The sequence below is a fragment of the Protopterus annectens genome, chromosome 2.part0 (assembly GCF_019279795.1).
Source record: "Protopterus annectens isolate FY-2018-M chromosome 2.part0, PAN1.0, whole genome shotgun sequence".
Classification (NCBI taxonomy): Eukaryota; Metazoa; Chordata; order Ceratodontiformes; family Protopteridae; genus Protopterus; species Protopterus annectens.
Window position 1 is genome coordinate 123,804,125 of NC_056728.1, and position 20,557 is coordinate 123,824,681.

At 37.0% G+C, this 20,557-nt stretch overlaps 1 protein-coding gene across 1 annotated transcript in view; it reads left to right on the forward strand.

Moving 5' to 3' along the window:
• The window catches only part of LOC122792709 (cubilin-like), a 3,134,001-nt gene that overhangs the window by 2,384,471 nt on the left and 728,973 nt on the right, over positions 1-20,557 (forward strand). The window contains exon 53 of the mRNA XM_044060295.1: positions 3,525-3,750. Coding sequence (XP_043916230.1) covers positions 3,525-3,750 — 226 coding nt within the window. The remainder of the gene's footprint in view (positions 1-3,524; positions 3,751-20,557) is intronic.

The window sequence follows — 20,557 nt, forward strand, 5'->3', positions numbered from 1 at the left end:
AAAAAACAATGAAAAAAAATTCACAAATCAAGGATAAAGTTATATTTTCTCATATAATTGCCCAATAGCAGTTCCATTCTTCATGAATTCGGGATATGTATATGGTGTCACGAAAATCTGTCTTGAAAATATTAAGGAATGGTAAACTTAAGTGTGCCTAATGTACTAGTAAAAAACAGACAGCCTTCATTTTGTAATACACTTTAAAACTGAAAAAACACTAATAACGTCACAATTTCTTAAGACTAACCCACTAAATTTTCAGTATATCCACTTTTAATCCCCATCTCATTAGCATTTCATAAACTAAAAATGGGTTGGGGTTGGCATAATGGTTAGGTGTTTAACTTACATATAATAAGGTATAGAGTTTGATACTCAATGTTTGCTGTGATAAGCTGTGGTGCCTATCTAAGACTGGTTCTATGCCTTATATTCAGTGCTTGCTGTGATAAGCTGTGGTGCCCATCTAAGACCAGTTCTGTGCCTTATACTCAGTGCTTGCTGTGATAAGCTGCGGTGCCCATTTAAGAGTGGTTCTATGCTTTATACTCCATGCTTGCTGTGATAAGCTATGGTGCCCATCTAAGACCAGATCTATGCCTTATACTCAGTGCTTGCTGCGGTAAGCTGTGGCACCCATTTAAGACTGGTTCAATGCCTTATACTCAGTGCTTGCTGTGATAAGCTGTGGCATCCATTTAAGACTGGTTCTATGCCTTATACTCAGTGCTTGCTGTGATAAGCTATGGCACCCATCTAAGACTGGGGTTATCCTTTATACTCCATGCTTGCTGTGATAAGATGTGGCTCCCATGCAACATGGAATAGAATAGAATAGAATAATGTGAGAACTAGAGAGTGAATGGATGATAAAAGTATGATAAAGGACGATCTTCACTGGTTAAAACTAATATTCCATGTAACAAAATTAATTATATGATAGCCTTACATAACTGCTTCCATTTGCACAACAGTTATAACATCACAACTGTATCATTGCTTTAGAAGAGTTAAATATGAAATGAGCAGTATATTGTGTCAAAAACTCTCTCAAATCAGGGACACTATAACATAATGGTTAGGATACTGGCTTGCATATGGGAGTATTTGTGTGTGTGTGTGTGTATGTGTGTGTGTGTGTGTGTGTGTGTGTGTGTGTGTGTGTGTGTGTGTGTGTGTGTGTGTGTGTATGTGTTGTCTATGTCTGTGTATGTGCCTGTGTGAGTGGTTTTGTGTAGTTGTAAGTAGTTGCAATAGTAAAATATGCTTAATTAATGTATGCATCTCTAAGAGGTAATGTCAACAGATCAGTTGCTTTTAGCTGTAGTATCTTGGGTAAATGCCAAATACTAGTGGCGTTCCTCATGGCTCAGTTTCAGGACTCCTTGTGTTCAGCAGCTACCACCCTTATCTCCAAATTAGTTTTGCAGACATATGGCTAAGAATTTGGTGATAATTGCAAGACGAGTGCTGTCATTTGCTCAGCATCCAGTACTGTGTTACTAAAACATGAGCAAAACTATACATATCAGTGGTGCATTAAAACTGAGCTTAAATTAAATGCAAAGAAGTGCAGCATTTGGTAAACTAAGCTTGACCTCCACAGTATAGGCAGCACCCAACTAAAAACCATTACAGTACTCAGAGATATCAGCATTTTCATAGAAAACTCCCTACCCTTTGACTACCACATAGCAGCAGTAGTCAGGAAATCCTTTTCTCTAGCCCAATTAATGCCTAAGGGATCTCCTTCCGCATAAAATAGTTATTATTCCTCTATATTTTGCCATTATTAGATTAGTTATGGAATGTAATACTTCTGTTAGTCTGTATCTGTCCAAACACATCAGACAGGTAGAAAGACCCTGTGATTCCTAACCAAAAAGATTATTAGACCAAATATCCTCAGCTGCCAAGGCAGGCTTAAAGTGCTATTTTTATACTCTGTCACTTACAAACTCTTGCACAATGATTTATGTTTAGCATTGTGTGCTGTTAAGAACCTAACCTTCCTTAATCTCTTACATCTCCACGAAATAAATAGCTCCATAAATACTTGAAAATCCATCAACAAAGAAATGAGATACGCTGGATGGACAGTGTTACTGCTCACTGTTTCCCACCTCTCTGGAATAATTTTTATTTGCATGTGAACAGAGAAACATCCTCACTTTCTTTAAGCAAATGTTGATGACAGGATAGAGCCTGTAAATTCATCCCAGGCCTTATTTATTTTACCCTTCTAGGGGCAGGAGTTGCGCTTTGAGATAGGGATTGAAAAAGTAATTATGGCCATGTACTGACTCTGCTGTGGAAATCTATAAATCTGGGTAGTGCCTGAGGTACCACATAGAACAAACTTGTCATATGTAGTGTATGCTACTACAGCATTTTTATAAACTATACTTGCATGTTATTAGCTAGTTAGGGCAAGTTTACCTTGTTTACTAGTCTTGAATTTAATAGGTATGCATAAAGTACTATCCTTTTTGTATATAAACTCTTTTCATAGGTTCATACTAAGCTAACTGCCCTTGCAAGCTATTTTAAGCCTAGCCAATTATCCCTTGTGAGACTCAAACCCTGCACCTTGTGTTTGTAAGGCAAACACCTTAACCATTAGGCCACCATTTAAGATATCTTTTCTGACTCCTCACACAGCAGGAAAGCAATTTAATACCAGCCAGTATCAGGAGATAAGTGCACACCTTCTATCCAAGAAGCTGTACCAACTAATAGACTCCATATTCGTCTTCTGCTGCTAGATACTGTTTCTGATGCTGAACATGTGATGCTGCTGTACTGTCTTCCAGCAATCTGATAGTGGCAGACGCTGCATTCCAGATCCTTTTTTTCATTATGTAAACATTCATAGCTCTGAATATGGAGTGCTTGCCCTTCTGGAATCTGACATTATACTTTATAGCCATGACAAAACAATCCATATTGCTAAATTATGACTTGGTGCTGCTGACCTCTCTGGCATATAATACATTTACAGCAGTACCTGAGGTCACTGGTAGGTGAGCATTATGTGCCATGTAAGAGGCGTGAGTCTGATGTTGTGAATGAATGTTAGGGGAACTGGAGTTTCATGTAGTAGGGTAATAATGGCAAACAACCTGTCAGGAGAGAGAGAGGGGAATGAAGGAAAAGTGCTATAACATGCCTGCTCCATCCTGTTGACTCCTATAGGCTACAGCCGGTACTTACTACAGACCATCTATTATCAAGAATCATGGTTAAAAGAGAGCCTTCAACCCAGCCTACCTGCCCATTTTTAAATGACTAAAGAAAAAATAAAATGGATAAAACTGACTTTGAGACTGGACTGTACCACATCCCAAAAATAGACTGTCTGCTATCTCATTTTTTTTTTCTTTTTTGTTATATTATATGAATATCAGTGTTTGCTGAGAGAATACTTTGTAATGTAGAAAATAAACTACATAATGTACTGAATACAACATTCAATGTATCACTTCACATTATTTTTCTTTTTTTCTTCTTCTTTTTGATAGATAACATTTACGTATTTTGATGTAGAAAACCATGCAACGTGTAACTGGGACTCAGTTACTTTAATAAATGGTGGATCTCCAGATTCCCCCATCATTGGTCAATACTGTGGAACCAATTCCCCAGGAACTATCACATCAGGCTCCAACCAGTTGCTAATAGTATTCAGTTCTGATCATGTTGTGCAGAAAGGTGGCTTCTATGCAACATGGACCTCTGATTCTTTGGGTAAGCCTTCATTTAAAATCATATTTAAGCATTACTAATCTTAAGCCTTCTATCAGCCATTTGATTTATTTTGATTAAGAAGGCACAGAGATGAAATGCACAAACATTATAAAAACTGACATTGGTTGCATTTCTGCTTTGATAATCCTGTGACTAATAATTCTGAGTTAAAACTGCACATCATTGTTACAGGCATATTGTGTTTTTATTTGCCTACACCAATGTTTAGACAGTGGAGATATAGTAGGATTTTACATTAATAGTCAAGAATAACAAATCTGATGTTACTAAAAGTGGTTAGTGTTAATAAAGTGTTGGAAACTACATAATGTACTGAATACAACATTTAACGTATCACATGTCCATTATGTTTTTCTTTCTGTCTTCTTCTTCTTTTTGATAGATTACATTTACATACTTTGATGTAGAAAACCATGCAACATGTAACTGGGACTCAGTTACTTTAATAAATGGTGGATCTCCGGATGTAGTATGGAAGAATTGACTATAGGTGTGGGTTGCTCCACACCTATAGTCAATTTCTCCCTGGTTAAATCTGACCACAAACTGTTCACCATGGAAATTTCCATCTCACCTACACCCCCCGCTAAGGTCACCAACCTGAAAAAGTTCTCTAAAGCCGACTTTGGGCTCCTAAAAGCAGAGGTGGCTAACCTCTCGGCACCCATGCCAATGGAAAATAGTTGCATGACTGCCAAATCATACACCAATGCACTGTACGAGCATGTATACAAATGCATGGACCTTGCCATACCAAATAGAGCTAAGACACTCTTCTCCAAAAAAAGGAAGCCAGTCTGGTAGTCCCCAGCCATCAATAAACTCTACAACAGAAGGAAGAAACTGTTGCAGAAAAAAATGAAGTCACAAGTCTGGAAAACCTCCCTTATCAGTCTCAACAAAAAGCTGAGATCCCTTATCAAATCCTCGAAAGCCAGCTATGAAGGCAGAATTGTGACTGACACTATAAAACAACCACAAAGCCTTCTATAGCTATATCAGAAACCTCAAAGGCAATACCCAGATTTGCTCTGCATTATTGCACAATGGCATCTCCTGTACTGAGCCAACAGATATAGCCAACATACTGGCAGACAGATTCATTGCCAACTTTACCCCTCTCTCCCCCACCAGGGGCCCTATCACAATACCAGAAGAAAGCCTGATACCCCCCATTTCTGAGGCACAGGTAAAATCTGCATTGTCCAAAGCCAAGAATATAGCATCCATGGGACCTGATAATATCCCTGGCTGTGTCCTACATGAGCTACCAAATGAACTGGCACCACATCTGTGTGCCCTGTTCAATCACAGCCTTACCTCAGGCTATGTCCTAATGAATGGCACACTGCTATAGTCATCTCACTCCATAAAAGGGGAGCAACTACGGACCCTGGGAACTATTGCCCCATTAGCCTGACGAGTCTGGTATGCAAAGCTGTGGAGCGTATCATCATGGACCTGCTTAACAAAGATATAGGCAATCTCCAAACTCTTGACCCCACACAGCTTGGCTTTGTCAAGGGAAGATCCTGCCTGCTGGAACTGGTTGACTTCATCGAGGCAGTTACCAAGGCTGTGGATGAGGGTAAGGCAGTGCATACTGCCTACCTCGACCTGGCCAAGGCCTTTGATACCATTCCCCACTTAGGTATCATTGATAAACTCACCAAACTAGGCATCAATCCTTACATCACTAGGTGGGTTGCAATTTGGCTCACAGACAGGACCCACTGAGTGAAAGTTGCAGATTCCAAGTCAGACTGTCGATCAGTCATGAGTGGAGTCTGACAGGGCTCGATCCTGGGCCCTCTCCTGTTTGGCATCTACTTCTTGAAAGTCCAGGCCAACACAGAAGGACTCTGGCTAACCAGGTTCACTGATGACTGCAAGCTAGGAGTCATTATCAACTCCCCAAGTGATGCAGACATTCTACAAAAGGGCCTCTCTGAGAACAATGACTGGTTTCGGAACCATGGCCTGAAGCTTAATGCCAAAAAATGCGTTATCATCCCCTTTGGAAAAAACTCAGTTCTCACGAATTATCATGTTTATGGGTGCCCACTGAACACTGAAGAGATATAAGAGATAATAAGAGATCTGGGGACCTAGGTTGACAGCCACCTTACCTTCAACCACTACATTGCTACTGTGGTCAGAAAGTCCTTCTACTTGGCACATCTTATAACCAAAGGTTTCGTATCCAGGAAGAAAGAGGTCATCATCCCTCTCTACTCATTCCTCATTAGACCAGTCATCAAATATAACGCCCCATTTGGCATGTACCTGACCAGACACCTACAACAGCTGGAGAGGCCACAAAAGTACCTCAGAAAAAGGATCCTAGGTCTTAAACACATGTCCTACATAGACAAACTCAAGAAACTTCAGCTGTTCTCTGTCTCTTATTGTCTACTTAGATGTGATCTCTGCTTGACTTACAAAGCCATGTCAGACCCAGCCCTACTTGAAATGCTACACCTAAAAAAATCCCAGTCCCTCCGCTCCATACGCTCAAGAGATCACAACCTCATTACCACAATTAACAGAATATGCTGGAGGGACAGGTTAATCTCCCGAAGACTGCCCATACTCTGGAATAAGCTTCCCATTCATGTCAAGCAGAACACCTTGCTGGCCCTCTTCAAGAGAAATCTTGACGAGTGGATGGGTAACAGAAAGTTTACTCCAGGGATCATTCCAGTTGCCATACTGGATAGGGGCACTGTGAATTAACATCGGGTGGCATGGTGCCTGGGCATTTTTTTTGGGCTAGGCTTGTAAAGGCTCCAGGGCCATTAGCCTAGTACACAGATATGAACCTATGAATCTATGAGAACTGGAATAATTATGACTTGAATGTTATTGATATGTTCAAAGCAAAAAGTAAAAATGTATTTAATGAGTTTGGCACATGTTTAATTTTTATGAACAGAAAATCCTAGATAGATTATCTCAACGTGCTTTACATGCATAATACCTGAAATGGTACACAAGTATGAAAATGTATCACTGCAAACAGTGTGTAGACCAACACACAACCTGCAGATTGCACATACCATTTTACAGGAAAATCTTGCTTGCCAGGATGCCATGGAAAACTCCTTCTTACGTATGGAGGGGGATTAGAGCAGTGACAAGTCTGGATGTTAGTCTTCTTTCTGGTACTGCTTTTTTAACTGTTTGTTAACTAGGTAAGCTCACTGAACACTGTGCCCCTTTTCTAGGGCAATCCAGGAGCATTCTCTGTTGAATGTGCGCAGAGTCTCGTAGTAGGCAAATGGAATTAGAAGGAATCAAACTCTGTACCCTTGACTATAGAAAGTAGCTCTTTAACTAAGATCAGAGCCTTGATCATCTGTGCTGATAGATGAGGGTGCATTCAGCACATTTTAGTTTACCAAAGTACACTAAAGCACCATTAATGATGCATGCAGTTGCAGTTTCCTTTGTGTTAGAGAAGGCACATGCTAAGTGAAAGGTTGTTACTGGGATTTTTATAAAGTGATTTTCAAGGAGCATGAGTTAGCTGATAAGGAGCTATTTCTGCTGTTTGTCTGGTTTAATTTCTCCAAGTGTTTTTCCTGTTTGTTCAGTGTGACTGTTGAAGACAGAGGTGAGATGATGAATGATTTAGCCTATTGATTTAAGAACAGTAGTGCTTTTGCTGTGAAGTGTACTGAGCTGCTGATCAGTCAGGCTGTTATGGGGAATGGGATTTTTTTCAGATTTAGATCAAAAATGCGTAAAGGGGTTTAATACTTTACAGCAGCTGTGGATCCTGGTCCTCAGCATGTTTGCATGGGTCCAAACTTTGTTGTGCAACCACCTTTGGAACCTAAATTGAGTTTTGCCTTAATGAAGCAGCAAACAGGCAAATTAAAAGCAGGAAGATATTTTTTGGTAGTTGAATTAAATTTTCCTTCCTGACAATTCCATACCTGTATCAAAAGCATCTGGATGGTCATAGTCTTCTCATATATAAAATGTGAAATTGGCATAAGCAACCATACATGCTAATGACTACAACCTACGTAATTTAATTACTCCAACAAATTATACCAAAGTTCTCCAAGATGTTTTTACTAAAAATGTCACCATATTGAAATGTTGGAACTCATAATGATGAATGGGTTCTGACATTTCAAATAGTTACCTTAAAAAATATATACATTGTACTGTAGTAATGACTTTTATTATTTTATTATTTTACATTTGTTGACCGGGCTAGTCTAACTGGATATATGTCCATTTTCAGTAGAGGCCCGGGGAGAAAAGCTCCAAGCATTAGTAGTGACAAAGATTACAATATATAGTAATAGTCAAAACAAATTACAGGACATTGTTACATTGAGGTTGACATAAGTTATTTAGAGTCCTTAGTAGGTTAACACACAGATCAAATAATGTGAGCAAAATTTGAGAGAGAGCAATCAAAAAAGCAAAAACAATATTGAATTGTAAAAGAAAAATTTTACAGGTATGTGACATAGAACAGTGGAGTATAGAAGTGTAAGGAAAGCAAAAAGGGGAAGGAGACAACAGTCAGGGTATATCAGTCTGGGTTAGAGCAGGGACAAAGCCAGTGATTTTTAAGATATTCTTTAAGATGCTTTTTAAAGAGATGAGTGGAAGCAAGAGATGAAAGTTCACTAGGAAGCTGGTTCCAGCTTTTTCCTACTGTGTTGGCGAAAAGTGAGTCCCCAGGTTTGTTTTTAGATTTAATAGTGGAGACTAGAATTTTGTTAGCTGAGTGTAGAGTTGCAAGATTTTTGTAGGGGGTAATCAGCTTAGTAAGGATTGGGGTATTATTAGGGTGATAAAGGATATTTTGGGTGATAACAAGTTGATGACAAAGTAGTAGGTTCTGCAGTCCTAACCATCCCAGTTGTTTGAGGTTATGACAGTGGTGAGTTCTGAAAGGGGTGCCAGTGACAAATCTGGTTATGCTATTGTAACTAGTGACCTTTAATGTAGTAAATGCTGCATAATGAAACATGGCAAAGATACAGTATTATAAAACAAATGTTCAGATGATAAAAAGACCTCATCATAAAAGCTGTAGAGTGCTGTTTATAAATATGTTTACACTCCTTTCTGCCCTCACTACTAAAAATGAAAATATGTCATTGATTGGACCAGTCCGAGCACTACATTCTACTTTACATAGTATTAGCATTACCACTATTCTGCAGTCAGGTTTAAGGTGCCAGAAACAATTATAAATCACTCCCCAACAAGAAAGCAGGGTAGAAAATGGATCCAATACACTGCCTTTCAAAATAGAAACTGATATATTGGTTATTGTGTTTGTGAGGAGAGAGTCTGACACTTAAATCCAAAAATATTCTTTATGTTGTAACACCATGAATTTCTCAATACCCAGAGCATTAGCAAACCCAGCTGCCTTCCCTTTCATCCTCGGATCTCAGGTCTGTGAAGTTCAGCTTTACTTTACTTCATGTTTGCAACCCCTGCAACACACTACTGACCCACTGGAGTAGATGAGTCAATGCATCATGCAAGAACTTGGCTCTGATACTTTAATTTTCAAACCTTAAGCAGGTCAAAGGCCTGTGAGATATTAAGCTCTGGTGCATGGAATTAGTATGCAGACAGTTTGTCTTGGTTTCAGTAGTCCATGTAGTGACAGGAACAAGATTTTTTTTTTCAGTTTCATTCTTTATTTGACTTTGCACAATGACATCAATTTAAACATTACAGATTTAAAGACCAATAACCAGTTTAAGTTTATGACATTAAAAATACAAGGCATTGAATTCCTATATTCTATCTTAAAGAGCAATTTCCACTGATATCCTCCATTTAAACTCAAGAGTTCAACTTACATTGTTCGTATTTTCCATCAATCTGTAATCATTATCCTCTGTTGCATGTTGTACAATGTCATTATTCGCATTACATCCTATAAAAATACTCACCCTAATAGTACAAATCTATACAGTTATGAACTATACTAAATGAAAAATAGCATGATAGAATTTATGACCAGCTATATGATTTAAAAAAGAAAAGAAATCTTGTAATGCATTATATCAGCATTCTGGGAAATGTGAACATTTCAAAAGGTTTTATTCTTTATTTTGGTATAAATCCCATTTGAGAAGGATTAATTGGGACTCTCTTCTGGAATATAAGCAGCTTACCTGGCAGCTGAGATTAAATGTGTGTAAAGCACCTGGTTTGAATGATCATATCTTGATATTCAGTGTTCTTAAGATGGAGGCATTTAAATTATGATAACATTTATTTTTTTTATTAATTATCATTTTCTGTTAAGTTATTTCTCATTTAATAGAGTTCATCGTTTTGTAGATTTGTACTATTAAGATAAGTATTTTTACTGGATGTGATTTGAATGTTTTTATAACTTGCTGGTGGTTGTTGTGCTTTTGCTTATATAGTTTTATCTATTTTGTATTCATACACATTTTTTATCCATAATATGTATGTATGAATTCATTTTATGAGTTAAGAACATGTTAGTTATTTTAAATGTTTTATATGTACGCATGTTGAGATTTGTCTCAAAGGGATTATTAGCCTTGTGATGTCATTTATTGGTTGATGTGTCTGATTGAGAGCTGTATTGATATATAAGGGTTGTGTTTTAATGGCTTTTTAACTCTGAAGAAGTCATGTTTGAGCAGAGGATGAAAGCACTAAGTTCATTAAATGCTTTTCATTGTATTCCAACTGTCTGTTCACCGCTAAAACATGTTTATTAGCCTGTCAGGTGTATAAAAGTATTTATACAGACATTTCCATGCAAATATTTTGAATCTTCTAGCTTTACTTACATATTTTAGGAGTGTAACCATTCTTGCTCATTCCCTTTCTTCTACCTGAACACCTCATGCCTTCTCCCATTGTGTTTGAAATGTATCACTCTGTTTCTTTTCTTCCCTTCTCAACCAGTCTTTCCCTAGTTTTAGTAATCTGGCTGCGCATTTCTCTTCTATTTTTCTATCTTCAATATCCATTATTAATTTTGATATCCCTTCTCCCTTTTTAATTTCTTTCTTCGTTCTGCAACACCTATCGTGTACTCCTTCATATTCACACTTTTGTTTTAAAAAAGAAACATATTTATTGAATTATCACATATGGCAGAGGCAGTCATACATTTATATAAATGAAAACTAATCATATTGACATATTTTCATTTGTAAATATACTGCATCACTTATAATCTTCTGTACATCCATTGTCAACATAAAATTACATAGCTGATTCGGTTAATGCCTTCCCTTAAACCTAATTCCTCCTCCTCCAAACATTATTCTGCATGTATTGTTCCCACAATTCCCATTTTTTCTATGTAATTTATTCCTACACTTTTCTAAAGATCACACTTCCAATTCTTTTATCTCTATTACTGTATTCACCACTTCTAGTGTGGTTGATTTTGACTTTGATTTCCATTTTCTAGTAAGTGCTTTTTTGGTAGCCACCAGAATTAAACTCAGTAAGGCCTTACTATGTCTAGATGATTCTCTAATCCAGCTAAAATAATTATTTCCTTAGTTACACCAGTTTGCTCACCCCATACTTTTGACAGAGTAGTTTGCAGGGAATTTTTAAAGTTTGCCAGTTCATTACACTCTGGAAAATATGTTCCCATTACCTCTTTCTTCCCCATCACACCACCAACCTTTGCAATCTACCTGAGGAAAATACTTTGGAATCTGCTTGTGGTGTAAAAATAGCTATGCAAACACTTCCAAGCAAAAACCCTAAATCTTCTAGACTTTGCTGCATATTTGAAAGCCATACATATATCTTTCTATTGTTTCTTTGTGAATTGCTTATCCAGACTGTCTTCCCAATCTTTTCTTACATCATCTATTTGAGTTCAATAGTTATCATGCACCATTTTATATGCCCTACTAATTATCCTTTTTTTGACAGCAGCTTCTGTTCTAGATTCTACTAAAAACTCTACCAGTGCTTTCACTTAGGATCCCCCCATTTCATTCTCTTTTACTATACTCTGATATCAATGCTTGACAGGGAAGATACTTTTTAACCTACAGTCCAAATGCATTCTTAGCCTCTTTCCATTCGGTTACCTTTCCCTACCTAATTATTTACTCCCAATACCTGGTTCCTTTGCCAGTTTTCTCCAGTAAATCACAGCCTCCTCTTGCCTATTGTCTGCATCCCTAATTGCAGTCATCCCTATTGGCAGAATTTCCTTTGTCCATTCCCATGTAGACATAGTTCTTAGAATACTTTCTGTTACTTTATGAATATAATGTTCTGTGTGGTTATTGTTATTCTCCTTAAGGATCTGCATCCAAAACTCCAGTCTCTTTTTATTTTTGAGCTTCCCCCCATTTCATCATCATCATCCTTTTCCCCTTTAAATTATAGCTTTCTGCTTGTGCTATGTATAGGAGCATTAACTGTGTAGCATTGAAATACCCCTTCAAATAAGGTAATTCCAAACTACTTTGTTCTACTGGAAGGATCAACGTATCCCACTTGAATCTTCCCCTCACCCCCCCAGATAAAATCCTTCAAATCTTTATTAATTGTTATCGACAACTTCTACACTGGTTGATAAAAATACGCCTAACCTGTGTATAAAACAAAATGAACTAAAAACATTTTCACTGCTTGTATCTTGCTGTCCATATCTATAAAAAAAAGCTTCCAGTTTCTTAGTTTTTGTATTATCTTTGGTTTAGTCTCTTCCCACATATTCTTAGCTGCCATAACAGAATCCTTTTTAACCCATATTCCTAAGTACTTCATTTTATCATTTCTCTGTAAATATAAGCATTGCTGAACCAATTTGTGTGTGTGCACATAGTTTATAACTATTGTCTTTGTGTTGTCTTCATTAATTTTGTATTCCAAAAAGACCTGAAACTGTCTCAGAATGTTCCACAACACTGACATCTCCATTTCTGGTTTTATCAGATGCAAAATAATATCATTTGCAAATAAAGCCAACTCTTCTTGATTACCATACCAATTATATCCTTGAATTTCTGAGTCCCTTATTTTATTTGCCAGTGGTTCTCAATATAAGACAAATAACAAAGGGGAAAGATGACACTTCTACCTGGTTCATCTGCTCAAACAAAACTTATCAGAGAGCAACCCCCATGCTTTAATTTTCACCTCTGATTCTTCGTATATCCTCCTAATTAACCTTATCATTCAGTCAAGGAATGCAAATGCTTCTATTGACATACTCATAAAATCCCAGCTTATTCTGTTGAATGCTTTTTGTGCATCAAGACCAACCAAACAATGGTATTTTCTTACATTCTGCTTACCCATGGGTCATCATTGTTCTATTAATATTGTAAATGTTTGCCTCCCCTCCACAAAACCCATTTATTCATATCTATTACTCTTTATAATCATAATTTATCATAAAAATGGGTCTATATGAAACTGGATCTGCTGCGTCTTTACCATCTTAAGTATTCAGCCACTACATCTTTCTTCCAGGATGTTGGTGCTTCTCCTTCTTTTAAAATAATGTTAAACAAAACCTTCCAGATCTTTATCACTTCCTTTCCTCTTACCTTCTAAACTTCCACAGGTATACCATCTGTTCCTGGAGATTTTCTACAAATTGGTTGTGCATCACCATTTTTATCTCATCTCCTCCTATCCTAACTGTTAATTGAACCTCATCTACCTCTAACCTTGGCTCATATTTAATTCTTCCATAAACATTTCCATTTTATCTTACTCTTGATTACTGCATTTCTATGCTTTATACAAATGTCAATAAAATTTATAAAATATTTCTAATACCTCTACAGGATCTTTTCACTGTTATAGCCTTCCTAAGCTTGGCAACAACCCTTTATACTTTCTGTTGCCTGAGCCATTGTGCTAAAAGCCTTTGTGCTCTGGAGTTATTATCAAAACAGTTGCTTAACAGCAATCTTTCTAAACTCATGCATATTATCCAGGTAGTCCTTTGTTTTCTCTTTACCAGTCTGCAGTTGCACCTCTCCTTGTTTTGTGAGATTTCCCCCATTCTGCAAAACTTTAATCTCTGTCAGTCTCTGTAAATAATCCTTGTTACTTTTTAACTATATCTCCTTTTCTATCTAGTCCATTTTTAAAACCCACTTTCATTTTACCCCACTCCCTAGCTATATTTTCTGAAGAAACTTCTATCTTCCCTAATAACTCCCAAATAATTTCTTCTGAAGGCACATCTTTTTCACCAAATATTTTTCATAAATTTCTTCAAAAATCTAACCTCTTTTGTATTTTTTTGTTTTAGGCCCCACAGATACATCCCCACCGTTGGAAATCAAATTCCAGTCACCACCTATAAGTAATATTCCCTACTGAAAGCTGATTATTTCTCCCCAGAATTCTCTTAAGTTCCATTATAGTGATTTTAGGTGGAATATAAATAAATGCCAGGGTAATCCTCTCCCCTTGTCAGTAGCCTCTTACTACTACATATCTACCATTATTATCTGTTTCCATCTTCTGTCACTGTTGGAGCTCTTTTAGCAATTAATGTAAGTACTCCCATTTTCCTTTGTATCAGGTATTCCACTGAATAACCATCCTGAAATCCTGTCTTTATCAAAGTCACATGTTCATTTCTTTCCAGATTTGTCTGCAGTAGCATAGCTATTGGCACTCTGCTTTTCTTAGTATGATTCACTACTCTTTCTTTTTGTATATACCTGTGAGATAATTCATGTTCAAAGATAATATGGAAAGTGTTGCCATTAAGGTAAAAAGTTATCATTCTTACCTGTTATATAGAACAGCTGTTTTTTAAATGTCTATTTTCAGGTTTTGTGTTACATGCATACACTAATGTTTGTCAGCTTGTTCTTTTATTACAGTTGTTTCTTGTCATATCCATTTGATTGTATGTCACATCTTCTACAAGACTTTTTGTTTTAATGAAAAGCCCTCAAACAACATACCCCCAGAACACCCCCACAACCTAATAACTTATGTTTGGCAGCTTGTTTTTTTATTACAGTTGTTTCTTGTCATGTCCATTTGATCGTATGTCACTTCTTACAAGATGTTTTTGTGTTAATGAAAAGCCCTCAAACAATATACACCTAGAACACCCCTACAACCTAATAACTTAATACAAATACACAAAATTAAGTATAACTTCAAATAATGAAGTTTAACCTTCCTAATAGGTACCATTGTCCCAGATTGACAGTTGCACTCATGGGCTTTAAGTAACCTATAATGAAGGTTATCCATATTAAAACACATTGTATATCCTGTGCTTCTATTTAACTAGCTACTGTCTGTTTTTCTCTTATCTTTATTCCACTCCCAGATATAGAAAACAACTTGAATGCTTTCACAAAACATTATCTTTTAGCCATCGAAAGAAAAAAGTATTCTTTATTTATCACCCTTTTATCAGATTGTCTCCATAGAAACATGAGAACCAGATACACAGTTGCCTTCAGCTACAAACATCTCATGTTGCACTATGAACACTTACTTGCTAAAGGAAAACTCTTCATTACATTCAATGTTCTATTATTTACTCGCACTATTATTGTCTAGGCTTGTAAAGGCTCTTGTGCTATTAGCCTAGTAATTACCTATGAACCTATGAAAAAAGGACACATTTTCACTTCAAGTATCTCTGTAACACACAAAAATAACTGAAAATGCTTTACTATACAATATGCAGTATTTGTCAGGTTTTATAAAAATTCTGTGAAGAACAAAAATTGTTTTACTTATAGTTACCTCTTTCCCTCCTCTTCTTCTCTCCTTAATGTTCTTCGAAACATTAATGACATGAAGTAGGGCAATGCTTTGAGTCCCCCACAAATTTAATAAAAAAATCAAAAAAGGCCAATATTTCAGGTTTTCTTGTTCTGCAATATTTTAAGAAATGTATTTGATGCTTTGTGTTCCCACATTTATTCATTAATTTCCGAGGTGCTGGATTTCTTCCTGTTGATTTGCATCTCACAACTACAGTCTCTGGTTCATTTCCAATGTACTTCTGGTTCTTCTAATCAACTCCTGTACTTTTCTCAGTCTCTCAAGCATTTTCCTTTAAAACATTAGAAAAGGTTTCACTGGCATTGTTTCTGTATGAGCTTTATTATCAGAAGAATAAGAAGCAGAGTCCTCTTCTGCTTGATAGCTCACTTTTTTGTTGAGCAAACTTTTGTATTTCCTCCTAAGCATGTTGTGCATCAAAAATGACTTTGACCCGCCAGGAGAAAATATTCTGAAGATAGCTCGATAGAGCAACTTGAATCTCACACCTGCTTCACAGTATTCCCTGTTTGCTGAAATAAATTTACTCCTCTTCTGCCTGGTATACAGTGAATAATCATTTTCCACAAACAGTCTACTTTCTCCAACTTTTAGTACTTTGTCCTTCTGCCACAATTTTGTCAGAATCAACTCTTTCTGCTGGTAGGATTGCATCATTACTCTTAGAGGTCTTGGCTGCTTTCTCATGGCCAGGTTTGGAGCATACACATGATGTGCCCTTTCAATTAGCAACTCCTGCTGTGGAATACCAGTACAGTTGCTTACCTATGATTTCATTAAATGAATACAGTCTGTTCCTTCCAGTTTCTTTGGTACAACAGAAAATCTCAGATTTTCCCAATGTGCTCTGTTCTCTAATTCTACCATTTTTGATACATCTCTTCTTGAGCAGTGTCATACTCAGCAGCCTTTTCTTCGTTTCAGCCTCTGATTTATGCAGTTTTATTAGCTCATCTGAATATCTGTTTAAAGCTTCTTCATTTTCCCAGCCTTTTATTTGATTTGATATACTCCTTCAATGTTTCATTTATTTTAATCAGCTCTGAGTATATTTGACATATTTTTCCTCATGATTACTGAAAGTCATGTCTTGCACCAAAGCTGGAGGTTGAACTGCTTTTTGTTGAAGAGTTGCAGCATTCTTCCCAGCCAGTGTTTCACCTTGCCTTTTGTGGTTGATTTTCTTTCAGGTTCTCTAAATTTCTTCTTTGCTGGCTTCCAGGCAGTGCACTTACTAACCAGTAACTGCAATTCAACCACAAAGATGAATTCACTGCCTGTGTTTTCTGGGTTTTTGTTTTCACATTGGGAGAGCTGAAATTAAGCCACTACTCAGAGTGCAACCATCTTGGAAGTCCATCATATTCCATTCTTAAGCCATCCCCAATATGATAGTCTTGTCTAATTACTGCCATTTCATCATCATCTGAGATTCAATAATTTGAAGCCAGTATTTCACCTCTGTTTGTCTCACTCTCCATCTCCAAAGGCTGTTTTTACCCTTCTGATCCTTTTCAAGCCCTTCTATAACAATTGTCCTTTCATACCAGGGCCTCATATCTTACTTCTTCCACCTTTCTTTAAATATACTCTGCACCTGCCTAAACCATTCTGTCTTTAGCTCCTCCTTGTGTACTTCAAGTAACACTGTCAAGATAGGTCCTGTTTCCCTTCATTGCTTTTCTCAGTCAAATAGCATCATCTTCCAAGCTGCATCATATCCTGTGTCTATCGATTGCCAAACATTTTTTTCTTTTGCTGCTTGTAAGCTAGTCTTTAGGCCAAGGACTCTTTATCTACCCATCTTCATAGTTTGAGTCAGATTTTCCCTGCTTGCTATTGTTTTCCCTCCTCCCCATATGAATTCCTTATGCATAGCCTTCACCTTCTTAAAAATAGACATTTCCAGGTAAAGACCAAAATACCTAGCCTTGCAACACTTGTACTCTACATCATATCCAGCCACATTACATTATAGTTTTGTAGTTGCTGTTTGCTTTCGTTGTAGATCCTATCAAAGGTATTTACTTTTGTTTCCACTATTGTATTGGCTAGCCAAATCCCTAGATATCGCAGGTTGTCCACCCAATGTAGTTTTCTCCTTCTTGCGTTCTTGGCCTAACCTGTCTACCCACCTGTATTGCCTTTATCTTATCTTTATTTATCTTGCATCTTGATTCCCTTTCACACTGCTCCAGCATCTGATAAAGCCCTTTCTCATCATCAGTATAGTTAGTAAAAGTCAATAAAATATCATCAGTGCATAGTTCTGTTTTCTTTACCTCTGCCTCCCAGTCATATCCCCGTAGTTCTAACCTTCTTAGAATTTCTGCTAATGGTTCAATATAAATCACAAATGAAAGGTTGGGGGCAATGGGCAGCCTTGCCTAGTACCTTTCTTAATGTCTAGCTTCTCAGATAATCTCATTGTTATTTTAATTTTAGCTGTAGCCCCAGTGGACGTATCTTTCAGTAGTCTATCCATCTATCCAGAAATCTGGATCTCTCCGTCACCTTAAATAGGTATTGCCATTCCACTCTATCAAATGCCTTTTCAGCATCTAGTAGGATCAAGGCTAAGGAATTTCCTTTTTCCTGATCATTCTGTAATATCGACTGTTTTTTTATGTTATCAGCTGTTCTTTGGCTTTCCTCAAACACAGTTTGGTCATCTTTTATTATTTTTTTCATGATCTTCACCATTCTATCTGCTACTAACTGCATAAAACATTTATAATAATGATTAAATACTGAAATGGGTCTATAAGATGCTGGCTATAATGGATTCCTTCCCTCTTTATTTATTACTGATATTACCACTTCTTTCCAAGATTTTGGTAGGGTGGACCTTTCCAATATGCTATTAAAGAGCACTAACTAGCAGTTTATCAGCACATCTTTATTTAACTGCCATAATTAAATAGGAATTCCATCACTGCCTGGTGATTTCTTTTTTTGCTAAGTTACAAAACTCTAGTTCCTCTTTTGTTATTTCAGTCAGAGGTGGGAGTTTGGCTTAATGGTTAAGGTGTTTACCTTACAGACACAAGGTGCAGGGTTTGATTCTCATTTGGAGTAATTAACTAGACTTAAAATAGCCCACAAGGGCAGTTAGACTTGTATGAATCTATGAGGACAGTATCCCAGTGTGTCTACTCCAGCTGCTACAACTCTGGTATCTTCCACCTTGACTCCTCCTGTTCCCTACTCTTTCTCTCACCACTGTTGCTCTAACTCTTGGTAATGTTCCTCTAAAGTCTCTAAAATCCCATCCAGAGTTCTACATTCTTGGCCCAACGTCTGCCTTCTGATCCTATGTATCACTTTTTCTATTGCTTGTTGCCTTAATCCTATAGCTAGCCATACTGCTGTGGGGATAATTATAGAGAAGATTCTTTCTGCTCCAGTCTTTCGTTCAGATATGTTTTCATTCTTCCTGTCCTGTAACATCTGCTTAATTTCATTTTCCCTATCTCTAGCTGGGTTGGTTTTTATTCTGCTTCAGTGTTGCAGTAGCACCAAGTCTGTCAGTAATGCCTTTTTATCCTTCCCTCTATCCATCATTTTCTGTATCATTCTTTCCTGAATATGTCTCCTAACTTTCCCTTTAATACTATTCCATCATATTTCTTCATTATGTCCTATTTCTTCTATTTCTTTTTTTATTATTTTCTTTACCCACAACCAATCTTTCTTCCTTTTAATTATACCCCTTTGTAACCTTCAATGCCTTTTTAAGGCATTCCCTTTTGGCAGATTTGTCCTTAAAAATAGAGCAGCATGATCCAACAGTGTAGGAGGTTCATCCTGAATCTGTTCACTAAATATTTATGTTCCATTGTAGCATGGCTCCTGTTTATTCCTGCCCAACTATTATGTCTGTAAGAGTAGTAGGTGTATGCCTCTACTACTCTCTTGTCTTGTTTTGATTTCCATATATCTACTATACCAGTGGACCATAAATATTCCCTGAAATATCTCCATTCTCTGTTTATTCTTACTGCTCTGGGGCCTTTATTCACTTTATCTCTGTGTAGAGAGTCAGATTTCAGTCTCCTATGTAGCTCACTAATCCCTCTTGAAATCTCTCTGTTTGAGTCATTACTTCCCTCAATACATTTCTTTTAATCCCTGGGGTATATTGGTCCCAACCACCATCAAAGGATCTCCTTCTATCTTCACTTTTAATTCAGCTAGTCTTCCTTCCCTGCCTTCTATCTTTTCTATTACTTCTAATGGGCATCCTCTCCTCTTTAAAAGTGCTACACCTCTTGTTTTCCTCTGTCTCAATGCAGAGCTAGCTATCACTTCAAATCCTTTAACCCTAAAATTATTATGCTTCTCAACTGTCAAATGTGTTTCCTGGATTCCAGTTAAATGTGGCTTTGTACCTTTTTTATAACTCAATATCCTCTGCCATCTATTTATATGCCAGAGCCCATTTAAATCCCAAGATGCTATTTCAAGATATTCCTGTGCTATATTTAGTGAATATTGCTTTTTTCTTGTGCATAACCTTGTTTAATTTTTGAACTCCCTCTGCCCATTTCATTCTATTCTCCTCCTTCCTTTTTTTTCTCCTTCCTTCTAATCCTTCTTCACATCTTTCTTCTTCTTCCGATTTTTTTATAAATGACTGGTTATACAGCCCAGACCTTTCTCCCCAAATTAACAATATACAGATATATAAATAAACAAAACATTATATATTGCTGTTTGACTTGACAACAAAAATCATGCAGCTTCATCCCAGTCTCTGTCAGAACTATGAGAGTGCTGCATATGTCTAGGGTTTCTTGCGGATACTGCCATCTTATGCCTCGTCCCCTTGAATAAAGCCCTTCTGTTCCTATTTTCACATCCCCTCATTCTGTTTTTTTCTATGCCTTTAATACTTTCTCCAGTTACAGTCATTCAAAAATATTGAAAATCATTCTCCAGGTAGACTACCATACAATCCATCCTGCTCCTCTAAACCCGAAACAGTTTTTGA